Source organism: Calypte anna, chromosome 9 (assembly GCF_003957555.1).
Source record: "Calypte anna isolate BGI_N300 chromosome 9, bCalAnn1_v1.p, whole genome shotgun sequence".
Taxonomy (NCBI): Eukaryota; Metazoa; Chordata; class Aves; order Apodiformes; family Trochilidae; genus Calypte; species Calypte anna.
In genome coordinates, this window is record NC_044255.1 from 8,495,558 (window position 1) to 8,514,343 (window position 18,786).

The 18,786-nt window shown below is 39.7% G+C and overlaps 1 protein-coding gene across 4 annotated transcripts in view; it reads left to right on the plus strand.

Moving 5' to 3' along the window:
- The window catches only part of ARMC8 (armadillo repeat containing 8), a 54,386-nt gene that overhangs the window by 16,255 nt on the left and 19,345 nt on the right, over window positions 1–18,786 (plus strand). For all 4 annotated transcript variants that reach the window (XM_030456104.1, XM_030456101.1, XM_030456102.1 and 1 more), the window contains 7 exons: window positions 7,783–7,925; window positions 8,021–8,118; window positions 12,869–12,961; window positions 14,473–14,553; window positions 15,971–16,046; window positions 16,137–16,227; window positions 17,541–17,601. In XM_030456104.1, coding sequence (XP_030311964.1) covers window positions 7,783–7,925; window positions 8,021–8,118; window positions 12,869–12,961; window positions 14,473–14,553; window positions 15,971–16,046; window positions 16,137–16,227; window positions 17,541–17,601 — 643 coding nt within the window. The remainder of the gene's footprint in view (window positions 1–7,782; window positions 7,926–8,020; window positions 8,119–12,868; window positions 12,962–14,472; window positions 14,554–15,970; window positions 16,047–16,136; window positions 16,228–17,540; window positions 17,602–18,786) is intronic.

The window sequence follows — 18,786 nt, forward strand, 5'->3', positions numbered from 1 at the left end:
CTCACTACAGCTTTCATTTCACCGGTCTTCTTCTCCAGCTTTCTTTCAGCTACAGTTTGCAGCAATGGAGAGGGAAAATACTGATGCATCACTTGTGCTAGCTGTGTGTTTTGCTTCACTTACAACTAGGTCCCAAAGCATCCTGCTTGAGAAAGCCTCTGGCTTGTCAAAAAGGGAATATCTTCTCGTTTGCAGACTTTGTGTCAAGGCTAGCCATTTAAATTCTCTAGAGATTAGCTGTGGGGAAACACTCTCCACCAGACCTGCTGTGTTATCTTCCATTTTAACCAAATATAAACAGGTGAAGACTTAATGTGAGATTACAAGATCAAAGTGGGCATGTGTAAAGTTTAAACCATTTTTTTCAGCAACAGGTCCTAGGGGATTTTTCTGACTACTGTTGATTCTTGTGGTTCCCATTTTAAAAGCAACAGAACATCTCCAATTTTCAGATCTGGAATTGGCCTGTTCTTAAATTTTTGTAGGACTTCATGTTTCTTCAGCTATCCTGCTTTCTGCTGTTACTTGTTCTGTTCCCAGTGATGAAAATCCAAAAGGTTTTGTTCTGTTGTTAATGCCCCCTGGCTGTCCAAGTAAATTACATGGTTAACATGTAACTACAAATAAATGACTGGGTTTGGAAAAATCTTAAAAGGTAAACGATCACACTTGTCCTTACTTAAGTGCAAGTTGTCCTCAGGTGACAGGACATCTAATGGCAATCTACTGCCACAGGGTAGAGGTCTAGATGAAGGTACACTGGCTGGGTTATTGTGAGAAAAGGTGATTCTCATGGACTGAAACTTAACTGGTATCATCTATCCCCAAGAAACTTTCTGAAGACTTCAGAATTTCCTCAAAGTGTTGCAGAGAGGACTTGAATAGACAGTTGAGCATTTGGATTAGAGCTCTCCTGTTCTTTCTGACAAGGTGCTGGGACTTCATTGGCTTTTTTGACATGCCAGGTTTATGGACTGGCTGCTGAAGCTGTTGTAGTACAGGGACCTTTGTCTGCAAAGTCAAACCTTTCACTCAATCAGAATAGGAGTAAGCAAGCTAGTTACATTGCAGATTCCCTGCAGAAGTTAATTCTTTTCTCTAATGGAATGGGGATTTCTGAGGGTTCTGCAGCTGCTGCTTTGTCCTGTGGTTCTACTTATTGTTTACTCCTTTCTTGCTTCTCTCTTCTCTCAGCAAATATATAGGAGAGACCCTTCAGCCCCAAAGATCCCCTTCTGATTTCCGCCACTTAGTAGAAAAGAAACCACAACGTGTTTCAGTATTAAAACAGACTCATAGGATGTTTGGAAACAAGTCTAGGAAGGGTCTTTGGTTTTAAATTGGGTCAAAAGTTACTGGTAGTTTTGAAGTATCCCTATTATTTTAAACTACTAGACTGCTGCTTAGTTGGAAAGGAATGCCAGGTTCTTTGGGGGTCTCCATACAGAAAGAAAATGCTGGGGAAGAAGGGTTGAATCAGTCACACTTAGGCCAGTGACCTCCTGAGTCTAGGAGCTCAGTGGTGTCATCTTCAGAAAAGGAGACATATTTGTACCTTAAATGAAATTTTGTTGTCCCTTTGAAGTTCAGTCTTGACCTACTGTCACTTCTTGATTGCTTTTTCTGAAAAAGGTACTAAGGAAAACAAAGTTGATTGAAGAAAGCTTGTAGAATTGCCATGTCTGGAGCTAAGTGCTGTTAAAAACTGCACAAATGTATATACCAATGTAGCCCTAGATGTTCAGAATATAAAAATAAGAATATAAATCCAGCCTGTATGCAATTTGGTTTCTTGAGAAATAATTTTCTTTATCTCTTCTTCTCTAATGACTTATCTTTCTACGTTCTCCTGCAATGCTGGCCTCAGAAACCTCTGGTCAGAGCTGAAGAAATTTTACTTTTTGCAACTATTACTTTTTGTAGCAGTCTCAGAAAACAAAATTTCTAAAGTTCAAGGAGGAAAAAAAGGTGCCACAATACCAACTTTTTAAAGTGGCAGGGCAAGTTAAACCAAAAATTCAGCCTTGCCTAGAAAATGGTCAGCTGCTTGTACTGTCCCTCCAATTCTAGTGATTTTTTTTTTTCCTTCTAATGAGAATGGGGAAGTCCAATTATTGGCATGCTCATTCACTTGATGGTTTTAGAAGAGCACATACTGCAATTCTTGTGCCTGGCTATTTCAGACACTTCTTCAGAGTCCAAGTTCAGTATTTGAAGCTTTTTGTCAGTCACTTTTACCCCCTCTGTTTCAGGGAAATGACTGAGTGTTTGGTTCAAGTGTAAATTGCTCTTTTTTCAGTTACCTTGATAGGACTTCTGGCTTAACAAAAAAAGTTTCAGTGTTTATTCCAGGTCTTTATTGGGCCTGTCCACCCTCTGATATATTTCCTCTCTTCCTTCATCTGGTGGCTGGCAGAGGGTAGAGAAGGCAATGTTGAATTCCAGTCATTAGGGAGAAAATCTTCCTGTGTTACCTTTTTAAAGGTAAACTTACCTGAATCATGTTATTGCTTACCTAATCATAATTTCATATAGTTAAGTTTCACCTTTCCTTAAGTCATTTATTAGGGATCCTTTTCATCTGCTGGTTTTGTTGGTTTTTGGTTGTTTTTTGGTTTTTTTTAAATTTATTTGGAACACACTTCAAATGACATGCAGAATAGCAGATGAACTCTTACTCACCCCATCATTTGAAGTTCTGCAAAGCATCCTGTTAGGTTCTCTGTGGAAATAAAAACTAGTAAGAATTTTTTTTTTTGCTTTAACTTGTTCCTAGGACTGTGAAAACACCAACATGGACAGCCATGAAATTTAATGTTTCAATCTATTGTGAAACTCAAATAAATTCCTTCAGTCTTAGAGTTTACCGAGAAAGTAAGACTGCTGCTTTGATAACTGAGTAACCTCCTAATAATATGTGAAGGTGTCTGTATTAACTTGGAAGGTTCTGTTACATCCCAAAGTCTGTCAGTGATGAAAAAGAATTTTTATAGTCAGTGAACATGAGAAAAATATCTGTTAAGAAGATTCTGCATGCAGTATTGGCTGAAAAATGCTAGAAAAATTAAAACTGATGTGCTGATAAGCAAGTAGAAGATTTCACAGATCTGTGAGAGTGTTTAAAACATTTGACAGTGAGTTCCTTTAGTTTTGAGATTTAAAAAGAAAACTTAGGCAAGATGGTTTTGCATAGCTCACAAGTATCCTGAGGAATCCTTTGTTTAAATGCATGGTATTACAAATTCATAGATGAGCTGTGATGTTGATGCTTACTCTTTTGTGGAGATAAGCAGAAGAGCACCCTTGCCAAGTGGAATACTTTAATACTGGGATGGTGTTAGAGCAGTTGTAGGGCTGCAGGGTGAAAAACCACCTGGGTGCTTTCAGCTTTTCTTGTTTAGATAAATGTCAGGTAAAATTCTTAGTTAAACCATTTGTTTACTGTGTAAGTGGAAGACAAGCAACAAACTCCCTGTGTTTGGGTATTTAGGAATAAAATGCACATAACAAGTATGACTTGAGTTGTTTAACACCAAGAAAGCAGGACTGTTAGACTGTGCTGGAAGGCTTGGCTTTGTGGCTGGGATATTGGAATGTGGCTGCTCTAGCTGATCCTGCTTTGAGCAGCAGGATTGCAGTGGATCACCTCCAGAGGTTTTTGCCAACATCATCTATTCTTTGAATCTCTGATTTAAAGAACAGCCTTTGTGAGTCTGCTTTTTCCTTGGGGTTATCCTTGAATGCAGGCACTTACTGCAGAAGTCCATTAAAGAACTGTCTTTTATAATGCTACTCCTAAAGGTCTGGCCATCCTTCAGCTGTAGGAGTACAAGTACCTGCTTGACAGAACCATCTACTCTCCAAGCAGGATGGATCAGCATGTGCCTGAGCATTGCTCTTAATCCATCTCTAGCCAGTGCAAGTCAGGGTGTGGTTTCACTTAAAGACCTCATGCCTTAATTTATAACATATATGCTGAAAGTATGCAGGGAAGGTGTATTTGTGCAAATACGTGTTGGGCATGTGCTATACTGTTGGCTGGTTAGGAGTGCTACCCTAGAATGGTTTTGGACAGAGCTTCTTTAAAAACCACCTCTGGAAGTGTGCACTGCTTTGTGAACAGGGTAGGGAATGTTGGTAAAGAAGGAACAAGTGATGGATTAAGATTTGACTTGCAGAGATCTGCCATGGCTTTTTCTTCTTGCCTGGAGTAGTAAAGCATTTGAATTATTTCAGAGAACAAACTTAGCCATCAGTTTTCACTACAGTGTAAGGCTGGGCTGCTGGACAAATGTGTTAAAGTTTAGGAATGACAGCAGGTAATTTTTTTGAAAACAGCTTTATTTTTTGTTTTAAGGTTGCTTGGCAGATAAAAGCCGTTTAAAATGCTTCATTTAAATTAAGGGTGTTTTTTCAGATGGTGGTCACAGGCTGTCTGATTCACTGGTGTTTTAACACTGAAAAACACCTCAACAGTGAGATTTCTGGAAGGCTTCAAGTTAGAATGTTGGGGGCTTATGAAGGGAAAGGGAATGGCCAGCTCAACAATGAATTTATTCACCAGTCTTGAGCAAAGTGGTAAGGTGTTTGAAAAAGAACTGGATGAAGCTGTTAGAAACATTAAAAGGAGCAGGGTTTGGTTTTTTGTTGTTTTTCAGTTGTGTTCTCTCTTCTTGCATCTCATACTTAATTCATGGCAGAGTTTGGGATTGATGCTCACTGGGCTTTTCCATGTGTTCAGAGGGCAACCTCTCTGCCCAGACTTTTTTTTCCCCACATGCTTATGGGGCCTGATGAAGTGCTGGAAATGTTCTTTTATTAAAAGCTTCCAGCTATTTTAAGAACTTCAGAGATTTTTGTGACAAGTGGTAAATGGGGTGGAATGTCAAAGATGTCGCTGATATTTTTAGCTAGCTGAGGTCTGTGTTTGACCAGACTGATGAGGCCTAAATCATGCAAGTCTGTGTTAGAGTGCACAACTGATGGAGCCTTTTATTCCCACTTTGGAAGTTGGTTTAAGTTGCTTGACAGGATGTTTGCTTTTGATGTGCCAAATTAAACTGTTTGGATTGGTTTTATATTCCTGCAGAATAATCTGATACAGTTGCAGTGCAGGTGTGGATGAGTCTGGGAATCTCCTTACAGGTACCACCAGTGAAGGGTTCAAATCTGAAGTGTGTGAAGTAGCGAACCGAGAAAAAGTAGTGAAAACATAAGGAATCAAGTGCCTTAAGTTTGACTGTGCCATATAATGTGTAACTTAAAATATTTGTAAAAATTAACTTCTAATGAAGTTTTAATTTTAATTTTTAATATTGCCCAAGCTGAACTATTTTTGGTAACAGATTTAAAATCTTTATTCCTTAATCCTTGTGCAGTGATTAAAGATTGCTGTGGATGTCATTGAGTTCTCTTCTGAACTAATCTGGGTTGTTTTCAGTATGGTTTCTAAATTACCAGATAGTTAAATTCAAATCTTTCAGCTTCTTTTTAAATACTGAGAGGGAAGGGGGGGGTGGAAATTAATTTTTGGCATGAAATGAAGTGGTGCAGATTATAGGAGATACATAACTGTTTCTGGTAGTGGAGTTACACCTAAAATATGTTGAAAACTCTTCTGCAACATTAACATACAAACATATCTGTCTCAGAAGTGTTGAGAAGAGTCAGGTCTTTGGTACTAAAATAAAACAGCTGTACAGATCACAGCTAGGAATTAATTCATCTTCAGATTTACTCCTGGTAATTTCTGTGAACCTGTTTTCTGCAGTCAGGGATTTTTCTTGGTGGTTAGCAAATGTTGGTCCAAGTTAGAACAGCAGGTGAGATAAAACAGATAAACAAGGACAAAGAACCTGGGTACCTTTGGTGGGTGTGTGGAGGCAGGTGGATTAAAGAAACCAGCAGTGATTCTGGCAATGTTATTTCTGCAGTTGTGAGCTGATGCCAGTCTGATACTTGGAATCTGAAATCAGCCAAAAGGAGGAAAGATACCTGTGTTCTCGGGCTTCCTTCCATCTCTCATCTTAATCTGGGGCCACATTTCAGTTTTGTTTGTGTTCAGGAAGGAATTATGATGTATCTCCTTAATATGTGCCCATGCTTTGGAGCTGTTCTCCAACAGGAGATTACCTAAGTCTCAAAAAGGGTACAGGTGTGGTTTGGTAGTAGCATACCTCTGCTTTCTGGCTGCTGTCAGACTTGTGTTTAGAGCAAAGCAGATTCCCAACCAGAAAAGTTTTTCATCCAAATAAATAGTTAGGAAATACTGGGGGATTAATTTGCTCTTCTTGAAGAGCTTGGCAAATTATCTGCTACCTGGAACAGTCTGAATTTTATGTAATGAATGTGCTGCTGATAGATGTTGAGGAGATCTTTGTCCTGTTTTTTTTCCACTGATGTATTAAGTCTGCTGGCCTTTATTTTTATGAAGTAGAGGGGATTCCAAGAAGCAATTTCTGCCTTAATTGGAGCTCTAAACAATTGGAGTTTGTGTTAATGGTACTCTGTGTTACTGCATGCATTCCCTTGTTGGCCAGTCCCATGCACCTAAAACTGCATTTTCTACTATGGTTCTGGTTTTGTTTTGTTTTTTTTTTTTTTTTTTTGCCTTACCTTTGATTCAGGGAGCCAGCTTTTGGGGCATGTTGTTCAGGGATCTGTTTATCCAAGGAATATATTCCTGTCCCCTGCAGCAGTGGGGCAGGTGCTGGCCTTTGGCTCTTTTTTTGCTCCCAAAGCAGTCCTCATATTCCTAGCTTTAGGATAATTCTTTTCAAACTAGACAAGAGTGGTGTGTTTCTAAATTGAAAATATTTCTGTCTCAGCTCAGTGAATCTAGAAAAGTGACTCTGCATGATGCGTAGAGAGAATTGTATCTCAGTGCCTACGTCATCTTATCTGGAACAGTTTTACTCACATGTCATGTGGGAGCCCTTAGTTAAGTGGTTTTCATCCTGGGCTTGTAAATCATGGGAATCTTCAAGTGATTATCTTCTGTGCTGATGTGAGGTAAAATTTGGGTGTTCTCTGGGCTCTTCTCTCTCTGGACGTTTGGACTGGAAGGGTTCAGTGACCTCTGCTGTGATTCAGGTGCTACTGATGTAATCTCAAGTATGACCAAAGGGACTCCCAGGTATCTTTAACTGCATAAAGAATCCAGATTGATGGGGATCCAAGGCATGCATTTGGCATCCAAGGCAAGTGATCCCTTTCAGCTAGAGTTTAGCTACCTTCAAACATGACAACTTCTCTGGGCTTTCTTCATGTTCATAAATGATTGTTTCTCAGTGTTCAAAACTCAGATTACTCTCAGCACCTTTGCTTCTGCTTGATGCTGGAATTAGTTTACTATCATGACCCAGAAGAATTCACTGCCAAAGATAACAACCATCATGGTAGAGGTAGATCATGTCCCAGGGTGTTAAGAATAAATGTTTATTCCATGAAGTTCCTTTTTCCCATGGACATCAAGCTGCAGACCATTTCCTCTAATTGAAATCTGGGACCTTCCTGGTATCCTGAAAGACCTCTTCCCAGATATCATTACTGTGGCACTCCATTTCTAGAAAAAAAGTGTGGTACCTTTCTACCATAACAGCAAGTAAAACCTGTGTAGAACCACACAGTGTAAAAAGGTTCTTAGGAGTAACGTGTTCAGCCTTCACCTATCTGTTAAGGACTTCATTACAAAGCAGGATTCAGATTTAATTTTTTTTTAAAAGCTAGATCTAAAAGTTCTCTTCCCTCTGAATTTTCCTCTAAAAATAATTCTGTTTCCAGGTTGCTGTATTTACTTCAACAAGAAACCTCCAGCACAGAACTGAGAACAGAATGCGCTGTGGTCCTCGGAAGCCTTGCAATGGGTACAGAGAATAATGTCAAATCCTTACTAGACTGCCACATTATCCCAGCCTTACTACAAGGTACTTTTCCTTTAATGGTTCTACGTTAGTAAATGTGCCTGAAGTACTCAGGTAAGCAAATATAATGAAACTAACCACTAGTTTTTTGTCTATAGGATTGCTGTCTCCAGATATGAAGTTTATTGAAGCTTGCCTGCGATGTCTCCGTACCATTTTCATCAGTCCTGTCACTCCAGAGGATCTACTATACACAGTAAGTTGGAAGCATATTATGTCCTCTTAAAGCCTATGGAGTTGGTGAAGTGAAAGGTCTTTCTGCCTGCAGTAGGATGAGGACTTGCTTGACCAACAATGTTAGATGCCTTGAGCACAGGTGAGCCATGCTAACACTTAGAGCAATATTTGTTATGAGCTGGTAGGCAAAGCAGCACACTGATAAAGAACTAAAATGTTCAGGCTGTGGTGCAATCTTGAGGAGCAAAATCTGGGTCTAGATGGTATTTACAGATACCATTACCACAGCTATGTTGACAAAAGTTAGTTTCTGAAAGTTTAATTTTTGGCATCTCATTCCAGATGTGAGGGTGCTTGCTTGATTCACCTCCAAAATTTTTCTGCTTTTTAGTTAATAGAGGTACAATTTACATTTAACTGTCAGGGGAATGGACAATGTCCTCTACCATTGCTGTAATCCTGAGTGCAGCTTGGGGCACATGAGCAACAAGGCTTGTTGATGCTGACCTTGGAAAGGTGCAAATGCAAAGCCATGGATGTGGAGCCCTGGCTGAAGGCAGGTCTGTCTGGTGGCACCTGAGACACTGAAGGCTTTGCCCAAATTCACTCACTGTCCCTTACTTGGAAGGGTTTGTACTTTTTTTTCCCTCCACCCTTGTCCCAGTGGAAAGGATCGGGCAAACTGTGGTCTGGCACCTGAAGTCTACCAGCAATCTATTTCTGCTAGGAGGAGGGCAGTGTTGCAGCAGGCTGCTGGGGGGGGGGTCACTGCTTCTCGGGTCCAGCTATTCAGGGTAGTTGAGCCCACAGTGCTAACCACTCTGGTCCCACCACTCCAAGGTAGGGCTGTCCCTTGCTGAAGAGGACTTGATGCTTATGGAGGAGGTACTGCTGGCCTCTCATTTTATACTTTCTCAGTGTGGTTTCGGTGTCTGTTTTTACCAGAGATAATTTCTGGGTGTTAAGTTCTCAATGGATTTTCTTCACAATTTTTGTCTCGTGCAGTGCTGTAATAATGCCTGGTTTGTTCTCTATTCCTTTTCCTATGATTTCTTTAATTTTCATTCCAGAAATAGGTATGTCAACTTGTAATTTTCCATGGACTCAATTTTACCAGACAGACCTTCATATCTTGCCCTTGTACTTGGTATGTGCAGGTGATAAGTCAGCTGTGTCCTCCATTGCTCCCTGCCTTTTTTTCCACTTGTTTTTTGATTGTTCATCTAGGAAACCCTCAATGCAGATTGTGTGATCACTAAAGGCACCTCTGAGTGATCTGAGTGTCCTCTTTGTGTCTCACTTCCTTTGGCTCCACTTCACACTCCCAGATTCCCCCAGGTTAGCCTCTAAGAGGTCTTAATTATAGGACCCATCTTCTTCCTCCTGTCAGCATCTGGAGTCAAGGCTTCAGGTGATCATCTGCACTAACATCTGATCCTCTCTTCTTGGGGGTCAGTGCTGAAGAGAGATTCTTTAATTATTCCTTATTTGGAGGAGAGATTTGAAATCCTGAAGGGAGAGGAAGGGGAAGAGCATATGAAGGTATGTGTAAGGGCCAGTACTAGCCCAGAAATTTGCACAAACATTGTGGGAACAGTATGCCTAAAATACTGGATTTTTTGTGTCACCTTCTGAGTTCTCTGCTGCACAAGAGTGCCATCAGAATTCTGCTACCCCATTCCTTATTCAGGCAAATGTGCTGTCCCTTAAATAACCAGGATGTAGACTGCCTTCACTAGAAGGGTACAGACTTTGGTACCCAGGCCCATTTAGTGACCTTCCTTCAAAGTAAAATGAGGAGTGGCATGGAGGCCCAGGGTGAGAGCTGTGTTGAGATGCAGGTATGTGTGCAGACTTGTTAAAATTGTAGGATTGTCTCTGGAGGTGTCTTGTACCTGGGAACTAACCATCTCAGTGCAGCTAGGTGTGTTTTGGCTTGCTGAATAGTTTGAAGCACTAAGTGAAATCCAGTTTGACTGAGAAGCCTCTTGCTTGAGCTATTGGTATTGTATTTAAAACAGAAGAATGGATGCAGTAATAGAAGAACTTTCCAGCCCATGAGGGCATTCTGTATGTTTCCTTAGAGATGGACTCAACTGTGATGCAATTTTCCTTCCTCAGTGGATGCATACACAATTTTTATTGAGAAATTTCTCTCTGTGGCTGCTGTGCTGGCCTTGAAGGAAGGAGCAGGTATGTCTGAGTCTGTCCTTGCAGGAAGCTTGGAGAAGGAAGGCATTGGAATAAGGATGAGCTTCTCCCTGCTGTTGAGACAACAAAGAATGAAATTTCAGGAGTCTCACTTTTTCCAGCTTAGTGAGCTGGTGATGCAAAGTGAAAGGCATTCTTCCTCACTCTTCAGGTTTCAGGTGGAAAACATGACATCATCTGCTGATTGACCAGGCTTGATGAAGGGGAGGAGGAGGAACTGAGAGGTGAAAGCCAGCAGGACAGAGCGGGGTTTGTTACACCAGCAAGGAATGACACCACACTGCAAGGTGTCCCTGTCTTCACATGGCTGAGGGATATGCAGTTACTAAAGGAGGAATCTAGGTCATCTTCCAGTGCCTTACTCCTTTTGTTCCTCCTGTCTGTGATGGCTGTGCTCATACAGCAAGGCTGAGTGTTCTCTCATCTGGATGGTTTTCTAAAAATGAGATTTGTAAAATCATGAATTCTGGCTTAGTGAGCTTGATGTTCAAGTTATTCGGATGAATTGTAGAATTTCAATTCTCGGACTTGGAAAACAAGAGTGATAATCCCCTGATGAAATGTTTTAAGGATAGATCTTGCAAAATTTGTTTTAATGTTAGAAAGAAATGTGAAGAAAGTAAGTAAATGTTGGGGTCCAGGTAGGTAAATGCAGTTCTGTTCTCTCTTTCAGAATGCTCTGAATGGGCAGGAGTTGTGTCACAGTACAGGTGATAGAGAGGTATTTGTCATGAACATCCTTTGTTAGGGGACCCCATTGTAATGGATCTGTGAACCTCATGTTTTAACTGCAAATGATGATTCTAGGCTCAATGTCATTTATTAGGGTTGTTAGGAAGATACTTGGTTACTTATTTTTTAATAATTAATATTGTAAAGTAGTGTATTTTTATACACAGTTGGGGAGATAAAAACAAGGATGTGTGGAGATAATGTTCTAATAGAATCTGTGACAGATGGCACCAGAAATCTTCTCTACCTTCAGGTTGATTTCCAGTGGCTGCTGATAGGAAGCTTGTCATCTTGCACTTTTTAAAGATTTCAAGTGCTTTCTTATCAATTCTTCTGTATTTTCACTGAAATCTGATTTTCACAAGCAGTTCAACAAGGTCAAGTTTAAAAAATAAAACAAAAGTATTTGGGGGAGGAGACCAAAGCAGGTCTTATCCCCCCTTATCCCTCCAGTCTAGATTTTCTGCTTGCTGATATCCTCAAAGTTGGTAATCTTCTATGGTTTTCTAGATTATGGAGATCAGTGGAGATATCACTAACACTGGGGAACACTGTGTGTACTTCTTTAATAGTGGCAGTTTGAATCCTTTCTAGCTCATGGGTATCTCCCGTATAAGGATTTCTAAGTTGGTGCAGATTTTTTTACTGAGCTCACACAGCATATTTCTTCAGTTGTGAATTCTTGCACCTCTTATGTTTGGCATATCTCTGGTCATTTCATTAGACTCCAACTTTCAGACTGGTATCTACAGTCTTACGCTTGCAATTTTTGAGCTAAACCAGTTTCCATAGTCAGTGGTTGCCCTGCAGGAGATCTCAGGTCTTGCATCTTATATTTTGAAGATCCTTTCTGAAAGCTTCACTACCTCTGAATCCTGAAATAAAAGTAAACATTTATAAAAGTAAACATTAGTAAAAATGTTAATTTTCCTGTAAACGTTCATTTCCTCTGTTCTGCACCATATATCTTGTGGAAGGAATTTAGTTTACCACCTTTCCAAACTAAAATAACCAGTGTTTCTTTTAGCAGCACTTCACTTGCTGCCTCTAAGGTGTACTGATAATAGTAACTACAAGCTTTCAAGTTGTAACTTACCCCAGAGCTTCAGTGACTGGATGTAATTTCAGTCCATTATTTCCTCTTGCTGATATATTTGGGATTCTGTTGCTTGTGTCATGTATACTAATAGAGTCTATATTTGTGTGTGTTTGACTTAAAGGAAGGACATGGCTTAGTGGTGAGGTTACAGTGTTGTTCAGAGGTTGGGCTGGATGATCTTGAAGGTCTCTTCCAACCAAAGAGATTCTGTGATTCTGTGAAATTATAACCCCACATGACTTGGTTAGAGAGTGCCACAGAATTCAAGGTGGGCTGTCGCTTGTTTACTTTGGCACCTAGTTGCCCACCCTGCTCCTTTCTTCTCAGAGCTAAAATGAAGAGGTAAGTAAATCATACTTGTAGTAAGAAAACACTAAGACAAATCCTGGAGTAATTACTCTCAGTGACCATGTTTGCAGTTGTCATTTTTTCCCCCCATTTTTTTTTTCTCATGGAGCAACGATTGTGTTGACAAATCCCAGATGTTTGACACTAAACTTGCATTGGCCTGTTATTTTTTCTGCAAGGATTTGGCTCAGAACTGTCACTTGTGTCTTGAAGTCTGTCCTGCCCTACTTTTAACAGTCTGGTCCTGTGTCCATACAGGTTTCAGTGGAAGGGAGAAGAATCAATGCAGAATCAGGAGTAATATTTTCAGTACCCAACTGTGAAGAAACAATGCTGAAACCCAATGTTAATGCCTTTTTCTTTTCTGGCTTTTTTCCAGGATGCTACAGTTATCTCCCACCTCATGGCCCTGCTCAGTAGGTCTCGGTATACACAAGAATACATCTGTCAGATCTTCTCACATTGCTGCAAAGTAAGGAAGAGAAATCATCTTTATGCAACCCATTGTGTAAGGTGATGTTGCCTTTTGTGGCAGGAACATTACCACAGTAATGAATGAACTGATACTGCTCTGCATTTGCTGATGGATTTATTGAGGTTGATACACATTTACCTAAAATGAAAGAGGCGAATAAGTGCTTTTTAATAGGGTGTGTGTGTGTGTGTATTTACACCTTTGGCTACTAAACAAACTCAACAGTCTAGGCAAATATCCATGCTTGCCACTATCAAGATAAATTTTGGAAGGCTAATTTTTTTTCTTCCCTCTGGAAGCCCCCAGTCTGTGAAAGCATCTCTGCAGAGGTCTTGCAGCTGCTTTCAAGACAGCTGTTTTAAACCCAGCAGATGTTTTGTAAGAGATCTTGTAGGTTGAGAGGAAGGAAAATGCTCTTCTCAGTTGAGCTCTACCAGCTACAGGTTTATCCAGTTGTTTGTTTCACTCCTGCTATATAATGGAGTTCTCTTGAAGGAGGAAAAACAGTTTAAAACTGTCAGCAACCCCACCCCAGCCTTAAGTTGTTTTCCTACTTCAACCATCATGCTTGCTTTCTTAGACATAAGGGATGTTCCATATTGCAAAGAATATTTGGAATAGAAGAATCTCATTTCAGCTCTATCTCAGATGTGAAAACCAAATGTCACTCCTGCCTGCCAGGGTGTATAGATGTGCTCAGGACCTCAGCTGGGTTTGAACAAAAGCTCAGGGAGTGCAGAGAGTTTCTTCACTTACAGATCCATCCAGAAAAAAGCATGGAGGTATGGTTAATGCTGTGACATTCTAAGAGCTGAATTTAAATTGCATGTAGCCCCTGCTTAATGCAGGGGTGGCCAGAGTTCTCTTCTCAAGAGAGAAGTTCTACTTCTCAAGATGTGTTTGTAAGTCAACAGATCATGTTTTGCCAGATAACATTAAGGGTTGCAGGCCCCATTGTTGATTTGTTGGGTTTTTTTCCCCCAACCTCAGTGAGCCTCGTTCTGCTACAGAAGTTCTGAGATCTTCCTGCTGCAAAATTCAGTATTTGTGTTTAATTGCAAAGGCTTTTTAAATCTTGGAAAAACACTGCCCTACCAGACTTGGATCTTGAATAAATGAGTTATAGATTTATGGCTACATATGTTTGAAACCAACATGTAATCTGTAGGAGGAAAATGTTAACCTGTTACCAAAACACTGTCACATTCTGTATAGAAACAGTTTCCTAGTTAAAGCCCTCTTTTCTAAAATCAGAGTTGTTGAAAAAGCTCAATATTACCAGTGAAGAAGACAGTAACCTCGTTGCCTATTGAAGAACAGAGTGCAAATAATTACAGGGAAAAGACAAATGCTAGAAAAATAAGAGTTGGACTTTTTAATATAAAAATAAAAGTTGGTATGCCAGATGACTACAAAGTAAATGTTAGTAAGTCTACTACTTAAGTTGTTGATAGTGGAAACCTCTTAAATATTCTTTTTTTAAAATAGTGGTTTGTTTTCTTTTGGAGGGTCCAGACCACCAGACAATCTTATTTAACCATGGAGCTGTTCAGAATATCGCTCATCTGTTAATCTCCACCTCCTACAAAGTAAGAAATTTAAAATTAATCCATAGTTTATGAAAAGAATACGAATGAAGGTTATAGAAACTGTGTCTCTGCATATGAATTAAAACTACAACGAGTGTAATGGTTGTTTCTAAAGCTGTGTTTTTACTAGCCATGTAGATTTCTATCAAAATGAGATTTATTGTTCTGGAGTGCTCTGTAAAGTTAAAACACTGCTATTTAAGAGTTGTTGATCCAGAGGACAACCGACAGTCACTTGGCAACCCAATAAGAATGGACTGAACAATAAATGAGAAAATGGATTTAAGCTGAAGAGAAACAAATGGAAAATTCTCTAAGAAGTTACACCTTTGAAAACGAGGCCAGGGAATGTGTGGAGGCCACAAGCTACATTTGGTTTGTGCTCAGTGGATTTCCTAAGGCTTGAGTTGCAGTCTCTGGTATGTTTTGAAAGTCTACCCTGGACTATCTTAAAGTGCCACCCCTGGGGAAAAGCATCATCTTCTGTCTTTCTGTGATTCTACTTGTTAACTTGGTGTCAAGAAAGGTCAACTGACTCTTTTCAGGCTGAGGGCAAAATTTCAGATCCTGAGCACAGCCCTGGGAGTGTGCTGTAGATTACTTAATAAAATGTTTCAGTGCTTAAAATGTTTTCTGATGCTTTTTTGTGTAGTTTGATTTTTTTTGAGGGCTGACAGGTGTCTGTTATGCAAATAATTTCAAAATCTGTGTGAAGCCAGTCCTGTGATCTCCAAGCAGTTGAACTTTCATGGACTTTCTTACCCAGATATCAATCTATCCCCCTCCAGAAAGTATGAAAATCTGCAGCATTTCAAAGTATCTGAATTTATTTCAATCTATGTTTTATTACAGAATCTAATACAAAATATCCGATGTTATCATGGTAGCTTTATTTTATTGAAAATAAGCTGTTTGTTGGTAGATTGAGACTGGGTGAGGTAATTTCACATGTCTATTTTGATCTCCTGCCTAACACAGAACATTTTTGATTAAGTATCTTTCAGCAGCAACACCAGTTGTTAAAGGAGAAGTCAAAGTGAGGGCAAATCTGGTGCTGTTTCAGGGGCTTGTTAATGTCCTGTGTGATGATATTTATTTTGGTTTGAGGGTTTTTTTTTTTTTTGTTTTTTAATAAATCCAAGAGGAAGTGTGTGATCTTCAGTATTTTATTAGTGAGGTTGATAAACTTTTATTTTTTGTCTTTCTGTACTAATCAGTTTTCACTAGGATCAGGCAACATTTTGCTCAGGAGTCAAGGTGTGAGTCTAGATGTTTCCATCTGCCTGTGATCTATCATCTACATTTCTTATTGATTATACAGAATTATTTTCTACAAACCTACACAGCAGTATAGACCAACTTTGCTTTTATGTTAGTATTTTCATTTCTACTTCATATATACTGTATTTTTACACAGGTTCGAATGCAAGCATTGAAATGCTTCTCAGTTCTAGCCTTTGAAAACCCACAGGTATCAATGACTCTTGTAAATGGTAAGTCTAATGCTCCTGCTGCTTATTTGATACTCATGTAGTTGGGGGGCTGAATCAGAATCACTTGGAGTTCTCTTTCATTGCTTGCAGTGTCGGTGGATGGAGAATTGTTACCGCAGATTTTTGTGAAGATGTTACAAAGGGACAAGCCTATTGAAATGCAGCTCACAGCAGCCAAATGGTAATTTTCATGAGGAATTAGAGTGAATTAGTATGTCATTTAATACCTTTTAACTGTTCCCTTTTTAGCTCATTGCAAAGTAATATGTGATCTAAAATCTTTGGGAATAATAATTTGCATTATCGAAGTCCTTGAAGAAGTGGTTCTTGCCTTAGAACCTTGATAGCATAAAATGTTGCTGGGCAGCAGTTTTGTCAGCAACATGTATTGAGACATAGGGATTTTCACCAGCTTAACTGCAATTTTCACAAGCAGCTTGGCTTTCTTCAGTTATGCTTTGAAGATGCTATGGTCAGGTGTCTGTCCTTAGGGACTGCAACACTGAAATGTCGTCACGTACTGGTTAATGTCCCTTGTTACACCACTGCTCAGAGGACTGACTCAGGTGACTGGGGGAGGTGTTGAATGCACTGAGATGACAAGATCTGATCCCTCTTCCTAGCTGTTTTGATTGTTCTGATTGTTCTGCTTATACAGCAGTTTTAGTATTACTAATTTTTTAGTTCAAATCAAACTTTTCCTTCTGGTACGGGAACATCTCGGTGTTCTTATTCAGGAACAAAAAACCCAGTTCCATTCCAGCAGCACTGGGGTTATACTCATTTCATAAGCTGGGAATTGACTCTTTTTTTCCTTTTGTTTTGTTGTTAATAATGGAATAAATCACTTTGAGGGTGTTAAAGAGAGAAAATTACCCATCACTCTAAATTACTAAAATTAAACACAACTCAGGGGTTTGGTCACTGACATATTTCTTGATCATTCTTGTAAATTTTGCTGGCTTATTTTTGCCTTAGATCTCAATGAGTTCTCTGGTTCAGGTCACCAAACAATTTTACTGCTTGTCTCAGTGCAAGGTGTTGAGGTTCTGGGTAAGGAACAAGTAGGTGTGATGGCTTCTTTTGCAGTGTTGCCAGTTTTGGATTGCTGAACCCATTCATGGAAGCAGTTATAAAGATATGTAGGGGAGGTGGAGTTAGGTAATCCCATTCCATCTGGGGACCTCCCAGACTCCTTTCCAAACAAAATTGGTCAAGCAGTCTGGTGTTACTGGTGTATTAAGTAGCTGTTAAAGCAAGTTAAATTTGAATTGACTGCACTGCAGTCTCAGTTCTGGTTGATTTATCTGTTTCTTAGAGAATCCAGAGACTTACAGAAATTATATTCTACTGATCTTGAGATATGAGGCAGTTGATGTCATGAAAACAGGCTGGAGTTAAAAGAACTGTTTTATTAGTACAGTGTGTTGTTCTGCAACATCTTACTGAAGTAAGCAATGATAGGTGAATATGTGTTTTACTTTGTTGTTCCAGCCTTACTTCCATGTGCAGAGCGGGTGCAATACGGACAGATGATTCTTGCATCGTTCTTAAGGTGAGCTGGTGAAACAGTTTTCTGTTTAAAATCTTCTTCCCCAGAAGGGCAATCCTGGTTTTATTTGTCTCGCAGAAAAAAAGAAGCACAAAATCTGTTTACCAAAGATTTCTTTAGAGAAAGAATTATACTAAAAGGTCAGTATCCATGAGTAAATATCCCAGTGTTTGACACTGTCAGTGTCTGTCTGAGGTTTGTAATAATTTCAAAAGCTGTTTTTGAGTAATACCAAAGGGTTACTACCTTGGTCTCTGTATATGAACAAGGCACAGGTTTGTATTTCAGTTGCTTGTTTAACAAGGCAGGAATCACAATAATGGCACAGTCTCTATATGGAGCTTGTCATAAACAGATGATTTCTTAGGTTTCATCCTTCATACTTCAGCTAGAGAGATTTGTTATTAAAAAACCCACAACTGTGCTGAAATACTGGGTTTGATTTTTATACTGCCTATGGCTTTATAAGGAAATTAAGTAAAGAAATTTGTTTAAATACCCTAGGAATGCAATCTCTCTCAATGGTCACACTTCTGTAGGTAGTCAAAAGAAAAAATGAGAAGCTTTTGATGATCAAGCATATCAGCCAGTGGTTCTAGCATGCTTGTTTCTCTGTGAGATACTCAAGTAGTACTGTTGCACTGCAATAAGCAAATATGTTTGCGTTCTTTGATTCCTGTAGCATTCTGGCAGACTCCAAAGCTTTATTATGTTTTTAGCATCCTTCATTCCAGAGAATAGCCCATAGTTCAGACTTTAGGAAATACAAATGAATAGCCTGAAAAACTAAGTATTTCCCTATATGTGCCCCTGTACTGAGATGGAGAAGACCATATGTGCTCTTGGAATGAGTCTAGCAAGTGAAAGGGCTGATCTGAGCAGTCACTGTCAGGATTTGGTGGGATGTGATCTGAGACCAAGTAACCTTTTACAGGAGTTCTTTGGCTGTGAAAGTTCCTCTCGTGTCCAGATCCTCTCAGGAGCAGACAACTAATCAGTGTAAGTGTGGCCACGGAATGTGCTCCAAGGCTGTGGCACTCCAGAGAGCTGGGTGCTGTTTAAAGCACCAAATTCTCATCACCAAGGGCTACTGGTTACTGTCTTCTGACTGTGGTCCTGTGGAAACCCCTGGTGGCTTCTGCTCCCTGATGGCCTCCTGTGTTTTTAAATGGAAAAATATCAGCAGAG